General features: G+C 45.2%; 1 protein-coding gene across 1 annotated transcript in view; it reads left to right on the forward strand.

Moving 5' to 3' along the window:
- The window catches only part of Ccbe1 (collagen and calcium binding EGF domains 1), a 211,127-nt gene that overhangs the window by 178,297 nt on the left and 17,918 nt on the right, over positions 1-14,912 (forward strand). Inside the window, exons 3-5 of the mRNA XM_076837187.2 lie at positions 48-100; positions 8,807-8,941; positions 10,888-11,040. Of these exons, the coding sequence (XP_076693302.2) occupies positions 48-100; positions 8,807-8,941; positions 10,888-11,040 (341 nt within the window). The remainder of the gene's footprint in view (positions 1-47; positions 101-8,806; positions 8,942-10,887; positions 11,041-14,912) is intronic.

Raw genomic sequence — 14,912 nt, forward strand, 5'->3', positions numbered from 1 at the left:
TCATAGTCATCATAATTAAAATGCCTTTTTGTTTGTTTGTCTCTTAGGAAAAAGTGCTGCAAAGGGTATAAATTTGTTCTTGGACAGTGTATCCCAGAAGGTATGTAATGTAAAAGATGGCCTCATCTTTCTATTCATGACTAATCATTAGAAGTCTACGAAGTTCAGATGTGTATAGAATATTATCTGTGTTTATGTATAATTCTTTCTTGGCATAAAATTCCTTGCTAATTTAGACATGCTCTATCCAAATCATCACATGAGGTATTCATATACAGTGAGGTTTTTTTGAGATATTATACTTAATAGGCTATAATTCCCTAATCAGCATTTCATAGACAAATTACAATACAACCCTCCTCCTTGTTCCCTCTACCTGGTTTTCATGTGCTAAACTTTAAGCCCCTTTGCATGACCATCAGGGGACGCTATCTAAATGCTCAGCCTAGCACTGCACACAGAGATGTTAAAATGAGCCCAGCCGTCAGGTGTGTACTGCAGAGACAGGAGGCAGATCATATGGAATCAGACCTGGATTCTAACTGAGCTTCCACATCCTACTCAGTATGACCTTGGGAAAGTTAACTTTCTAACCCTTAAGTTTTTACAGGCACGGAGTACAGGCAGGTATTGGTACTAGGGTCATATGGACGTTTAAACTTTGCCTCATGTACTTGGAACAGGAGGCCAGTTCTTAAGCACTCAGTAAGTAGTGGCTGCTGCTGTCACTATTAGTAGCTACAGTGTGTGCCTTAGACAATTGAGTGCAGCAGCTGTTCAAAGGTAACACACAACATGGAAGACCAGGTGGACTTGCAGGGATACTTAAGCTGGGTTATCAAGGAAGGCTGCCCAGGTCTTAGCCAGGTAGTTGGAGTGGTGCAGAGGATTCCAGTCTAGCAGGGACATAGAAAGCACCAGGGACTGTCGGGGGAGGGCATTTGGTTTGGTTTTTGCAGTACTTAGGGATTGAACCCAGGGCCTGGCACCTGCTAAATAAGCACTCTATCACTGAGCTTCATCCCCAGCCCATCAGAGACTGAAAAGCCTGGGGTTAATTTGCTCAGTCTGGGATGGAGCACGTGAAAGAGCTTTCTTCACTACTGCCCAGGAAGCCAGGTGTCTCTAGAGGGAGGATGTGGAGCCCAGCCAAGCTAATTCTGTTGCGTTGACTCACGGAGTACAATGTCTTCATCAGTTAGAAATAGATGAATCCCTCCTGTGTGTTGCTGTCTTTGGTAGAAGGATGCAAGAGTTCATTAAATCATGACTGACCTTTGAGAAAGCTGCCATGGACAGATGCTTAGGGAAGTATTTCACATAACATTGTTGAGGCCTGAGGTCTCTCTAAGCCGAATCTCTCTCTGCAAGCCAGTTCTATTGATCAGAGCCTGGCAGGAAAAAAACCATGAAAATCAGAATTGCTTTTCTTTATGAGCCAGCTCTTCTCGGTCAACAGCTGTGTCCTTTCTAATGCAGTTTGGCAGATTCCAAAGAAAATTAAGTCGAAGCCAATTTAAGATCCTAACTAAAGAAAGACCTTGCTCAGTGTTACTGAAAAATACATCCTATGGATACCCCATGCTTAGTTTCTTTAAATGTTAGATATTGTGGTTTCAAATGCCTAGGCTTTCTCCCCTTAAAATGAGAGCACAGCACCTGTGACTAATGTAACCAAGGGCTGAATATTTCCAGGAAAAGTGGACTCTACTGCCAAAGGTTCCTTTGCCATGATTTCTGCTCTTCTCACCAGAATACATTTTCAAGTTGATTAGTTTTAATCAGTGGGAATAGACTAGTGATTGTTTCCTTGACTAAAGATACATTTAGTCATAGGGATTCTATCACCCACAAATGCAAAGTACAAATGTAGAATTCCAATAAAGTCTGTATATTAGGGGCCTGGGGTTGTAGCTCAGGGGTGGAGTACTTGCCTAGCATATACAGAGGCCCTGGGTTCAATCCTCAGTACTAGAAGAAAAAATCTGCATGTTAGTATTCTCCAGAGACAAAAAACCAATAGGCTATGTATGTGTGTGGGTGTGTGTAGTAGGGGAGACAGATTTTGATTGAGATTTATAAGATCAGTTCATGAGATTATGGAGGTACAAGCCCAGAATCTTCAGGGTAAGCCAAAGGCACTCTCCTGGCAGAATTCCCTTTTTATCAAAGCAGGTCAGTGTGTTTTGCTACTAATCCTTCAACTGACCAGATGAGGCCCACCCCATGCGGGAGGGTAATCTGCTTTACTCAAAGACTGTTAATCTCATCTAAATACCTACACAGAAATGTGTAGATCAGATCATCTTAGAATAATATGAGATCAAATATCTGAGTACTTTGTCCTAGTCGAATTGATATATAAAATTACCCATCACAGTCTACCCCTTTTCAACTTGGCACCCATACACATTTAATCTCTTGAATTTAATCTCCAAATGGAAACGATCATAAGGCCATACCTCCACCTGATGCAATGCTGCTACCCCCATGTTAAAATGCAAGGACACCTTCCCCAGAAACGGATGCAAAGTAGTATTTATTTTTCTCCTCCATATGCTATAATTTAAATGCTGTCATGTTAAAGTTCACCATATTTCAATGCTGTGATATAAGTTAATACATCTTATTGATATGCAATATGATAAGAAAGATATTTGCACACATACACACACATTCTAGAATATAAATGCTCATGACAATCATGGCCCTTGTTTCTGTAACTGGTCACATGGTCATAGCTGCTATTCATAACTACTTTCTTCCACTATTTTTTTCCCTTTGCCTCCAATAAGCTCCTCACCTGGTCATGTTTTTTTTTTTTGTTTTTTTTTTTTGTTTTTTTTTTTTGTTGTTGTTGTTGTTGTTTGTTTGTTTTTAAACCTGGTGAGATATTCCACCTCTTTCTTCCTGAGACGTTCATCTAGCCTGAACTGGGTGGTTGTTTTCCGTCAACTGTAATTGCAGGACAGAGTAACCCAGAGACACCTTAGGATATTCCTTATATCCAGACACTCCTCTGCTGAGGAGTAACCATCCAGCTTCCCCTTGTTATAGACTGTCACCGGGCCAACACAGCGACTCCCTTCCTTGCAGGCCTATGAGGCATGAGGACCCCAGTGTCCAGATGGCAAACCTATGGAAGCATTTTTTTCTCCTCCTGCAAGCATCCTCCATTTGAAACTAAGAGCATAAAGTCACAGGAATGGGAATCAGAAATTCTGCTAGTAGAAGTGGATCTGGTTTTGTGAACATCTAGTTCCAGCTACTTGGGAGGCTAAAGCAGGGGGATCATTTGAGACCTGCCTGAGCAACAGCTCTATCCCCAAAATGAAAAGGTCTGCTCTAATAGATCATGGAGATGAAACTGGGCAACCATGAGGGATGCCACTCTCGTTTCCACACCTTGATTCCTGATCCTGCGAATGAATACTGGTCAAGGGAGAAACCACACTATATATCGGGTACTAATTCACAGCATGCACACTCTCTTGGTGGACTTTAGACCAGATGTATAGGTAGCATGGCCTGGCCAAGTTAACTAATGCAATTAACCATCCCAGGTAACATGTCTGTTTAGACACATTAGTTTCTTTTTGTTAACTGATGAGTGGAAGTTAGTTTTTTAAAATGTTTCTGGCTCATTTGTTGCTGAGTCGTGGGCAGTGACCTGTGGTGGGGCAAATCTGGTCCATTCCCTGCCTCTAGAAATAAAGCTTCATTGAAACGGGACCATATACCTATTCACTAAAGTAGTACTTATGGCTGCTTTTGCATGACGGCAGTGGAGCTGAATAGTTGCAAGGGAGATCTGCAAAGACAGGATCTGGTGCCCCTACACCCGCCATTGTTACCTTGGCCGTGTGATAGGATGATCCGATTTGTTTGGCTCAGCAGTTATGAACTGAGCATAGAATGCGGGGAAGAAATCCTGGCTGTTACTCCAGGGGCCATAGTCCCTCCCATGAAGGCAAACAGTGATGGGAACCAGCAGCAGAAAAGCAGGTAGAGCTTTCCCTGTGTGTCAGGCACTGTGCTTAACGTGTCATCTGGTTTCACATCCACAGAAGTGAAGTGGGTGTTAGTATTAAAAATATTTTACAGGTGACGAAACTGAGCCTTAAAGAAACTGAGATCACAGAGTGGCCGGGTGGGTACCTGATCATTGTCAGAGCTCGTGAGTGGAAGACGGTCAGAGTTCCATGGCCTTGAGAGGAGACAAAATAGACTGGATGGAGATCAGGGAAGGCTTCTAGAAGGTATGGCCTTTGCAGTGAAGCTTGAAAACCTGGATAGAAAACCACAGTTACAAGGCACTGAGAGGGAGGGTGTCAGGTTGGACATTAATTACTAAGGTGAAGTGACAGAAGTATGTAAGAAAGAAGGTATGACTGGGACCAAAGACAAAAGTGAAGAGAAGCTCAAAAGTAAGTCTTAATGTTGGAGAAATCTCAAGGAATTTAGTGCCCAACCTCAAATGCAAGAGTGACCCACCCAGGCTTCATTACTACAAACTTGAGGATCGTTATCTGAAGTGCTTAGGACCAACCAGAAGTGATTTAGGTTCCAGAGTTTCTTGAAATTTGGAATATTTGTGTAGACTTCACTGGTTGATCATTCCTGATCCAGAAATCTGAAATACTTCAAAATCTAAGACATGGTGCTTGAAATTCTTGAGATTTCCAATGTTCAGATTGTCAGAGATGCCCGGCCTGTTTAGAACTAGAAGGCTGTCTGAGCACTGTGTGTTGGTCAGGTAGCCTCATGGCAGTTGTGCAGAATGGATTTAAAGGAGAAGGTTCTTGGGAGTAGGATCCTATTTACATAGACTATGAAGATCTGAGATTGGAGCCAAGAGAAATACAACAGAGTATAGAAAATGTGTAAATTTTAAAGATAAAAGCCACTTGACTAAGTTGATAGGCTCTAAACAAGTTTTCAAAAACAAAGGACAGTAAATTTCTTAGCCTTGCCTCCCCTGCAGAAACTCCACAAAAATGGGGCAAAAATGAAAAGCCAAAGACATACACCCACAAGATTAAGGAGAAAGGAAGAAGAGATAACAGCAACAACATTTTAGAAGCTGAAGGACAGACAAGGTAGTAAATAATTCAGCAAAATGAGAAGCCTGAATCCTCAGCCAGCACCAGGGAAAACTAAGGAGCCAACAGTTTATACTGAAACTGATGACAATCAAAACTGAAAACAAGGGTTGAAGTGAAAACAGGTTAGATTTAAAAGTCTGAAAAGTCAGACTATGATGTGCCTCTACTCCATGCAACCAAAGTTATTGCCCCTTTTACACCCAGGCAGGAAACCAAAGATACCCTCTTCTAAGAGGGTAAAGCAGAGGTTCTTGGGGCTGGCTGGGGAGGACCACTCAGATGAAAGTAAGAACTCAATATCAAACATGGAGGCATTAAGAAAATGCCACACACTGAAGATTTACATACCCAGTCCTCTGCCTTCCTAGTTCAAAACTGACTTACTCTTGGAGAGGGATTTGTACATGCTGCCTCTGGACATAGAGCAGACACAAGGAAAAGCTCTGGAAACTGATATTGGAAGGCACCAGTCGAGTCACTTAAGCTGAAGCTTGGGATTTATAAAAATCCCATGTGCAAAGAGCTGCTGTTGAGCTATTTTTAATACTCCACAAGTAAACTAGAACAGCACCCAAGGAGCGCCAGATGTTAGAGGAAAGCGTTCAGAAAGAAACGTAAGGGAAAGTCTTAGAGAAAGCATGAGCTACCCAGACAGAGGGAAACTTGGCATTAATTCAGTTAGACTTCAGAAACAATACAGAATGCATCAAACAAAAACAGGGTGTCAATAAAAAGGAACAGAATGAAGAATTCCTAGAAATTAAAAACATGACAAATAGAACACAGCAAAAGGGTTGCTGAAAGGTGAAATTAAGGAAATTACCCAAGACCTAGAGCAGAAAATCAAAGAAATGAAAAATAGAAAAGATGAGGAACAGTCCAGGGAACACAACCTCAAGATAAATTAAGTTACACAGAGAAAAGGAGTTGTCATTGAAGATGGAATTCAAGGAAATTCTCCAGAATCTTCTAGATAGAAAGGGCCCATCAAAGAATAACAAAGCCCCACAGGAAAACCTCATTATGAAATTTTAATACAATGGAAACACAATTTCAGAGGGGGAAGAAGTGAAATTCATATGAAAGATTTACTAGTAGAATCTCCTAGGAACTCAGCTGCAGTGAGCCTGAATTAGAAAACAATGGAGCGATGTCTGCATACTGTGGAGGTAAACTTCTCTTACAGTTTTATGCCCAAACTATCAATCACTAAAATATATTTTTAGACATGCATAAGCATAAAAATTTTTACCTCTTATGACTTTTCTCAGGAAGCTACTGGAGTATATGCTCCAGTAAAACTAGAACATAAACCAGAAAAGAGGAAGACGAGGGAGGAGAGGGAAGCATAGGGTCAAAAGAGTGGATGGAATCTCCAAGGTGACAGGGAACAGACACACCAAGAAGCAGCCACAGAGATTTCTGCTGGGAGAAGAAACTTCCTCACTCAGAAATATACAAATACATAAACATCTTGAGATCTGAAAATTTCAGGGAGTCCCTAGAAATAAATCATAACTGTCATCCACAGGCTCTGTTCTTTGAGAGCATTTGATAGAACCAATGACTAGACATTGAGAACTGAAAAGTCAAATGGAAAACTCCCCCAGAGGTAACAACCATGTACGGTAGCTCCCACTTCTAAGCCAGGGGAGCAAAGAGAGGCAGGAGACCCATTAAGACATAGAAGCTCAGAGGAGGTGCCACTGGGCTGGGACCCAGGCCTTGGAGGCACTGGGCAGCCGGTGAACTCAGTATGTGGCTCATGGATCTGGGAACCCCACTTGGGGGAAGGAGCACCAGATCACTGGTGCGGGTGCCCCTAAGATGGTTGTGGGGAGGCTGCTTCTCCAAGTGTTAGAAACTGCAAACTGGCATTTACTGCTACTATCCAAAAGGTCTGGATGGAGTTGGGTGGGACTGAGGTAAGGCTCAGGAACAACAAGCACAGGCAGAAAGGTGCAGAGCCCCTCTTCCAGCCTCCATGTGTTTGCGTGGGTATCTGTACCTACACCTCCCCGCAGCACCCCTTATTGAAAGCACCCAACAGGCTGGAGAATTGTCTCCAGAGCCTCACGTCACCAAGTAGCTGTTGGAAGAAGATGGAGCAGACTTGAAACTAAATGAGCTCAATGACTGGGACCCCCCAAAACACACAAGGCACTCCCCTTAAGGACGTCAGACAGTTCTCCAGGAAAGGGCAGTTCAGTGGAATGTAACTCCTGACTCTGCCCAGAAGAGCTTTTATATTGTCACTCCAGAGTAAATGCTGGAGATTTACCAAACTGAAATTGCAACAAAACTCATTGACCAGACAGAAGGAACCAGAAGTGCCAAGTGCTGGGGTGGGGAAATGCAATAAAAATGCTAAGTGTATCTCGTGACTGGAAGTTAATAAGGAACCTTTAAAGTAAAAGCAATATTTAAAATAAAGGAAGCAAAGCAAATTGGATACTTAGAGGTACAGGGGTGAATATGAAAACAGCTGGAAGAGTTTAAATGGCACCTAAGAAGCCAAGCAGAGTGGGAACGGCTGCTTCTGAAAGCAAGACCTCATTGGGCACCACAGCCAACCAGTGCCTTAGATGGCCGCTCTGCCTCCTCCATGGCTGATCCAGTAATGGTGACAGTTGGCAGGACAGGGCAGCTCATTACAGGTCACACTGAGACTTGACTTTTGAGCAAAAGGAACACAGAACTTTGGTTGCCTGGAGGTGATGCTTGATTGAGGAAAAGTTAGCCAGATAGTTTGTAGGCTTGGTCAGAACCCAGGCTGGCAAAGCAGACCTGGAGTCCCACTTGGGGGAAGTGTCGTCAAACAAGGGCCGCTCAGCAGGTCATCACCAGAATGGCATGATCTTTGTCAAAGTTGACCCTGTCTGCATCAGAGACGGCTCACTTCTTTCCCTTCACATACAGGAGAGCAGACCCAGGTTCACCTGTGTCTCAGGAGGGTCCATCTGGGACTAGTACCTGGATATGACAGGAGATGCTGGAACTGATCTGAGAATATGTCAAAACTGAGCTATTTAGGGCCAGAGGTCCTTCAGAAGCTCATTAAATATCCATTCATAAGAATGGAGAGTAGCAGATGCCCCAATTCCTGACACATTATAAGGCACTCACCCTCATGTGCACAGGCATAGGGCCAGCAAGAGATCTGCAGCCAGTCTCGCCCAACCCCTTCTCACATGCAGAATCTCTACACACACACACACACACACACCCTATCCCATAGTGTCCACACCTACCACACTCACTTGTGCGAGCATAGGCTCTCTGAAGACTCATATCTATTCCTAAAGCTGCCCTCATTTTTCTGAGTCTGCCAGCCAGCCCTTCCTCTTACATTTGGGCACCAAAGCCCAACAGTGCCCTGCTGGAAGGACTTCCCTATTCCTCTAGCAGTTGAAGATCAAAGACACCCCCAGGAACTGCCACGGAGCCTGGCTGACTAAAGGATCTTTGTTTCGGGTTAGTGATCAAGACCCAAGGGCACAACGAGACGACTTCAGAGAAAAGCATGAGTGATGTTTGCCTTCTGCCACCACAGTGCTCCCAGAAGCTAACGCCCCTGTAGGTGGGGCTGCTCACAGGTCATACCTGCTCTCGAGCAGAGGGCAGCCTGGAAGGAGAGCTCCAGGCCAGGCTGCCCTACCTCCCACTGTGGCTGACGTGAGTGCATGCTTTTGTTCTTTCAGATTATGATGTTTGTGCCCAGGCTCCCTGTGAACAGCAGTGTACAGACAACTTCGGCCGCGTGCTGTGCACCTGTTATCCAGGATACCAATATGACCGCGAGAGACACCGGAAGCGGGAGAAGCCCTACTGCCTGGGTGCGTTGGCAATGCGTGTTATTTTCCAGCTCCTAACTGGCAGTGAGATGTAAAAACCAAAGACGGGGAACCAGGCCAGATGTAATAGAATAATGCAAAACAGGAAATGAGTGGTCTGGAATGTAAAACGGAGAAGCGAGAATGAGTGTTCTCAAGAGGTGACTGGGGAAATGGAGGTGTGCATGTGGCAGGAGGTTAGGGGCAAACTTGGGCTGTAACTGAGAAGTTGCCTGGCCATCACCAGGGGCACCAGCTTGTTCTGGTCGTTCTCCTTGACTGGGCAGTCTTAGTGCCCTCCTTGAATTCCTGAGGAGGTTTAGGGCTCATGGTCTGGAACCGTGTGTTTGAGTGTGGCAAACCCATAGCTAACCTGTCTCCACAACGGGGGTCCCTGCTTGAAAGGTTCCTGGCCCCTCCTCCAGACATAGTGAGCCACAGCTCTGAGGATAGGTCCGGGGATGTGCATTTACATGAGTGCTATGCTTAGTGAAGTTTCAGGTCAATTGGAACAAGAGTAGAGACCTCAGATGGACCCAGGTAGGAAATAAGCCATCTGATATGAGCAAGGCTCCCTCCTCCATCGGGGACCTGGGGTCCGCAAGGGAAAGTCTAGCCATAAGTCCCTGGTTTCTCCCAAAAAGCATCCGGGAATGGTACCCCACACTGACAAGCAAATGGAGGAGGGTAGGAGGGACTCGGGGTGCCTCTGACAGAGCGCATGGGCCACTCAAATACAGTGCTAGACCCATGGGCTCTCCTTTCAGTAGATGGGAGCTACGTGCCCTAATTCCTTTCCTATAAACATTTGGGGATCGGCAGTACTTTGCATTCTATTAAGAGTGTCCTCTGTGGCCAGTGGAAGTGCTTCACTCTGACATTAAGGGTGGGAACACCTGGAGAAAAAGGCAGTCAGCCTGAGGAACTGCAGAGGAGGCTCCAACCGTCGCGTCCATCCAGGCTACATATGACAATAGTGTACACTGCCAGAGGAACACCCGAATTACTGTGCTCGCTCTTGGCACCCAGGGAGCCTGCCAGAGCTGGGTCCTTGGCTGCTTGTCCAAGCTAAAAAGTTGTCGGCATCCTAAAGTTCAAGGCTGGGCTCTGTCTGCCCACATGTCATGATCAGGGCCTGTGTGTCCTGGTTCCCACCCACTGCTACTGGGTGTCTTTAGCCAGTGAACAGGAAATGGAATTGAGCCTGTCTTCTCATGGTGGGAAACGTGTTGTTTCTACCCAGTGCAGCAGGGGCACAAGCCCATGGTGTGGGCAGTTGACGCGGACCCTCCGCGGTTACTCATTTGATGGTCTCATGCCTCATTTCCGCAGCTCATCGGGGGTCTGCTTGGGTCATTGATGAGGCAGAGATTTCCTAGGGAAGCCTCTCTCCATTAGACATCCTGTGACTATTTTGTCATAAGTATCTTTTCCCAAGTATATTGTGTCCCTTAGCAGGCAAGGGGCTTTTCCTAAGCGGCCCTTGTGTCACATGTAGAATTCCAGCCATAAAGGAGAACTTTAAAAACCTCAGCACACTAGGCTGCTTGCAAAAAAAAAAAAAAAAAAAAAAAAAAATCCCTTAGCTAATGTCTGCTCATCAGGGTGTGTTGGCCCCAGTCCTCTCCTGAGGAGCCCTGGGAAGTATTTAGGGACAGGCTTCATTATCATTTCCCGGGTGAACTCGCTAAAGGCCAGCCGAACCCCCATCGGGTCCTATGACAGCCAGGAACCCATCATTGGTTGATCTGTAATGATAGTCACATGGCCAAGGTGCTGCTTCCACAGATGGCCCATGATCCCAGCGTCCCACCTCATGCCAGGCTCTGTCCGGTCAAGGTCTGGAATAGTGTCCTTGGCACAGGTATTATGAGGGACAAGTCTCGTGCCATCTGTGGCATAAGTAACTTCTCAGAAACTGAGCGTTTTCTGCATTTGGTTCACACCAGACATCGACGAGTGTGCCACCAGCAACAAGACGCTGTGCGAACACATCTGTGTCAACACCGTGGGCAGCTACCGCTGTGAGTGCCGGGAGGGCTATGTCCTTGAGGACGACGGGAGGACATGCACCAGGGGGGACAAGTACCCCAACGACACTGGTGAGTGAGGCATGGAGTTGCCCTCTGTGCATATTTTTATATTACATGTCAGTTTGGGGGACTTCCAGATGATTATTGTGTAATGTTTATATTTTAAACATATTGCCTATTACACATGTATCTCATGTTCCCACCCACTGCTACCCAGTGTCTCCAACCAGTGGACCTTTTATCTATAGAATGTATTTGTCTATTTTCCTTTATATTATATAAATAATGCATATTACATATCTATAATGTTACAGGTGCTACTGTAGCCATAGGTATCTCATTTATATAAGATTCTCAAGTACCTATATCATACAAAACATGTACAACATAGTCAATATTATATAGCTGTATTTTAGGTAATATGTAGTATTTTCATGTTGTACATAGTGAGCCGTAACATAATCTATGTAATATGCTTTTAATATGTATCATGTGTAACAATTATACACAGGCACTTGGGAGCCCAACCAGGTTCCTTGGAACAAGGCAGGAAGGGACATTTACATGGACCCCGGTGGCACCTGGGGTCTGAGGACGTAATGTTAAGACCCCTCCTAGAGAAGAGGAATTAAGGGGGCAGTGATGCTTATTAGCATGGAGGGGGTAGCTGGTGTGTTGGAGGAGGGTGGTGCGCTCCTAAAGAAATCAGTAGTGCTTGATTTTTGTATTAAGAATGAACAAGAATGAGCAGAGAGGAGACCAGAGATGTTTCCCCAAGGAAACGGACTGAAATATAAATACAAATCGCTTTCACATTAGGTACTACTCCACACGTACTAGGCAAGTGCTCTATCACTAAGCCACAACCCCCCCCCATATCCAATTTCAAGCAATTCATTTTGCAAAATTATCAGTTCACAATCGGAAAAATCTCTAACAGCTGGTTGTCCAACACAGTTAAGCTGATTCACGTACAGCTACATAGTACCGACTGCATTGTACATGTTTTGTATGATAATATAGGTGCCTCAACTGAGATGTCCCATCACCTAGGCATAAGGTCAGCCTGGTCTGTTGGGTTACATCCTTATTTAAGTTTGGAGGAAAAAAATAATAAAGGGGAGAAGGGAAAAGAGCCCCCAAAGCTGCTGTGGGTGCTTCAGGGAATGCCTTGGTGAGCAAAATATCATCACGTTCACATGTGAACTCTGGGGTCTCTGCCAAATTACAAGTGCCCATCCTTAGAGTTTAGGATTTCAGCCTGTGTGGAGGAATGTCCCAGGCCTTCCGGTCAGGATGAACTTTAAAGCAAATTGTACTCCACTGACCACGGTTGACTGGACAGGTTCCCTGTGGAGAAAGTCCTCGGTCAGTCAGAGGGCCCGGGGCTGGACCTCCCTGGGCTCAGGACGCGTCTCCTGTCTACTTCCCTGGGAAAGAGAAAGTTGCTGCAGTGCTGTGAGGGGGTCAGCTGGGCCTGGGCCATCCCTGGGAGGGGCACAGGTGCCCTGGGCAGGTCACGTGGATGAAGAAATGAGGGACATCAAAAAGCCACAACCATCCGGGCGCTCATGAGAGCCCAGCTTCAGAAAGGGCTGGGAAGACGGACAGCTGGGGACCAGCTGCCTCTGGAGGAAAATCTACAAAGTGAAATGAAACGCAGAGGAGCAACTGGGTTGAGTCATGAGGAAGCCGCCATGTGTTGGAAATCGATGAAAAAGACTATTTGGAGCCACCTTGGCTCTGGGCAATTGGGAGTCATGTAAATGAGCATGGCCCTCAAGCAAGGGCAGACAGGTTAATGAAGTTAAAAACATTTATAGACTGTTCTTGTGTTCAAAAGTAAAATCGCTGCAATTTGTGGTAGGAGGAGCAGGGATGTGTGACTTGACTATAAATTATGTCCTTTATTGGGAAGAATCTCATGGGAAAATGGGGTGCAGCTTTTTATCCACTGTAATGTGTGGACCTTGTAGAGAATAGGTCACAAGAAAGCAGCTTTGCAATTTTTCATTTTAGAATTGGGTTTCCAGCTATGCTCTGAGCCAGGCAGATCTTGAGCTGTTGGGCTGTAGGCTGCTCAACCTGGCAAGTGTATTGTCTCTGCCTCACATTTCTATGTAGAAAGAATCTGCTTTATAGGGGCATGAAGGAAGCCTGCAGCAACTTGACCAGGCACAGAACAGACACTTGCTGCTGAGTATCAGGGCAGGAGTCCATGATCTGGCTGTAAAAATAATAGGATCTCCCTTCTATGAGGAGTCCCAGTCTGGTGGGATGGAGTGGTTGGTAGTAAGATGGACCACAATTATCTGGGACCAGAGTCCAGGTGGGAGTTAGACAACAGGTAATATTTTATAAGCCGAGTTGAGTTGCTTTCGTCTTGGGTGACGTCGACCTCCTGCAGTAACTTCTCACCTCCTGCAGCTACATTGCCCTTCAGTTTGAAGGGATGGCTCTGGGTCAGAGTACAGCGACGAGGTCAGCCTTGGTGACAGGTGCTCACCGGTGCCCCCACCTTCAGCAAGGTGAAGTGGAGCCATCTCATGACATCTTTGAAATTGGTCATTACTGTATTAAGTCACTACTGAGGCTTCACTAACCTGGTTGATTCCCTGACAAGGGTGGTGATCTTATAAAAGTTTGCAAAATAAGAGTTTCAAAATAAGACAGTTTTATTTGGGTGACAACCAGTTTGACTTCCATGGCTGAATTGAGTGAAAAGTCTGAGTAGCAGTATTAAGAAATGTATATAGCCAGCACGGTGACACATGCCTGTAATGCCAGCAGCCTGGAAGGCTGAGGCAGGAGGATCACAAGTTCAAAGCCAGCCTCAGCAACAGTGAGGTGCTAAGCAACTCGGTGAGACCTTGTCTGTAAATAAAATACAAAATAGGGCTGGGGATGTGGCTCAGTGGTCAAGTGCCCCTAAATTCAATCCCCAGTACCTGCCCTCCAAAAAAAGAAACACATATTTGCAACTTTTTTCCCATCTTCCTTGGTTTTTAAAGATGTATTTTTATCTCAATAATACCTTGCAGCATTCCCCTATATTGTGATCAGACTTGGGGGTCCTGTGTGGTGGTGTGAAGCCTTTCTTCAGGTCTTATGCTCAGATGTTTGGGAAAGCATGTACTTCTGCATCCACTCACAATTCAAGTTCAAAGTTAATTTCGATTAAACCTACATTTTGCAAAATTATTTAAGAAATCTTAATGTCTCACAGGTAGTGATATCCTAAGAAACATGGTTTGGGAAACATTTATTGTCAGAAATCTTGGCTATGGGGCCAAACTTGATAGGCCATCTGGTGGAGTCTCAGCCAGGGGTGGGTGTTACCAACACATGGAGCAGCCCAAGTCCAGGGGAGAGGTGATTTATTGTGGAGTGTCCAGCATCAGTGAGTGAGAACAGCACAGCGCTGCTTCATCCCACCATGTGGAGAGACACTGGGTTCCTCTTCCAATGCTGTAAATGGAAAATGTTCTCATGCTTAATCTTGTAAGAATTGTCTGGTGGTTCAGTCGTTGGGCCTTATTTTAACACAAAGCTTATCAGAGATTAGAGCAGGGACTCTTCCCCTTCTCTTCCCCCACTCCTCATCCAAATATAGCAACTTCAAGTAATTAGAACAAAAACAAAAGCCCTGTTAGGATGCCACCATCTGCTACATCACACTTCCCCAGCAGCAGCCTTACGAAGCAGTCTCTCACTATTCAATTTGCAGTAACTAATCCCCACTGAACTCACCACAAACATATAGAAAACTAGCATACAGTCTTATATTGTGCTAAGAAACATTCCAACACCAGTGGCCGGGAGTCTTTGGGGGTGGGGACTGAGGAGTCATTCCTATGTAGTTAAGTAATTAACCAAGGACAACAGGTATGTTGTGTGCCCTGAATGTTCCAGTCCTGACTTGAGTGGTTGGGCCAGTGAGG

The sequence above is a fragment of the Callospermophilus lateralis genome, chromosome 17 (assembly GCF_048772815.1).
Source record: "Callospermophilus lateralis isolate mCalLat2 chromosome 17, mCalLat2.hap1, whole genome shotgun sequence".
Lineage (NCBI taxonomy): Eukaryota > Metazoa > Chordata > Mammalia > Rodentia > Sciuridae > Callospermophilus > Callospermophilus lateralis.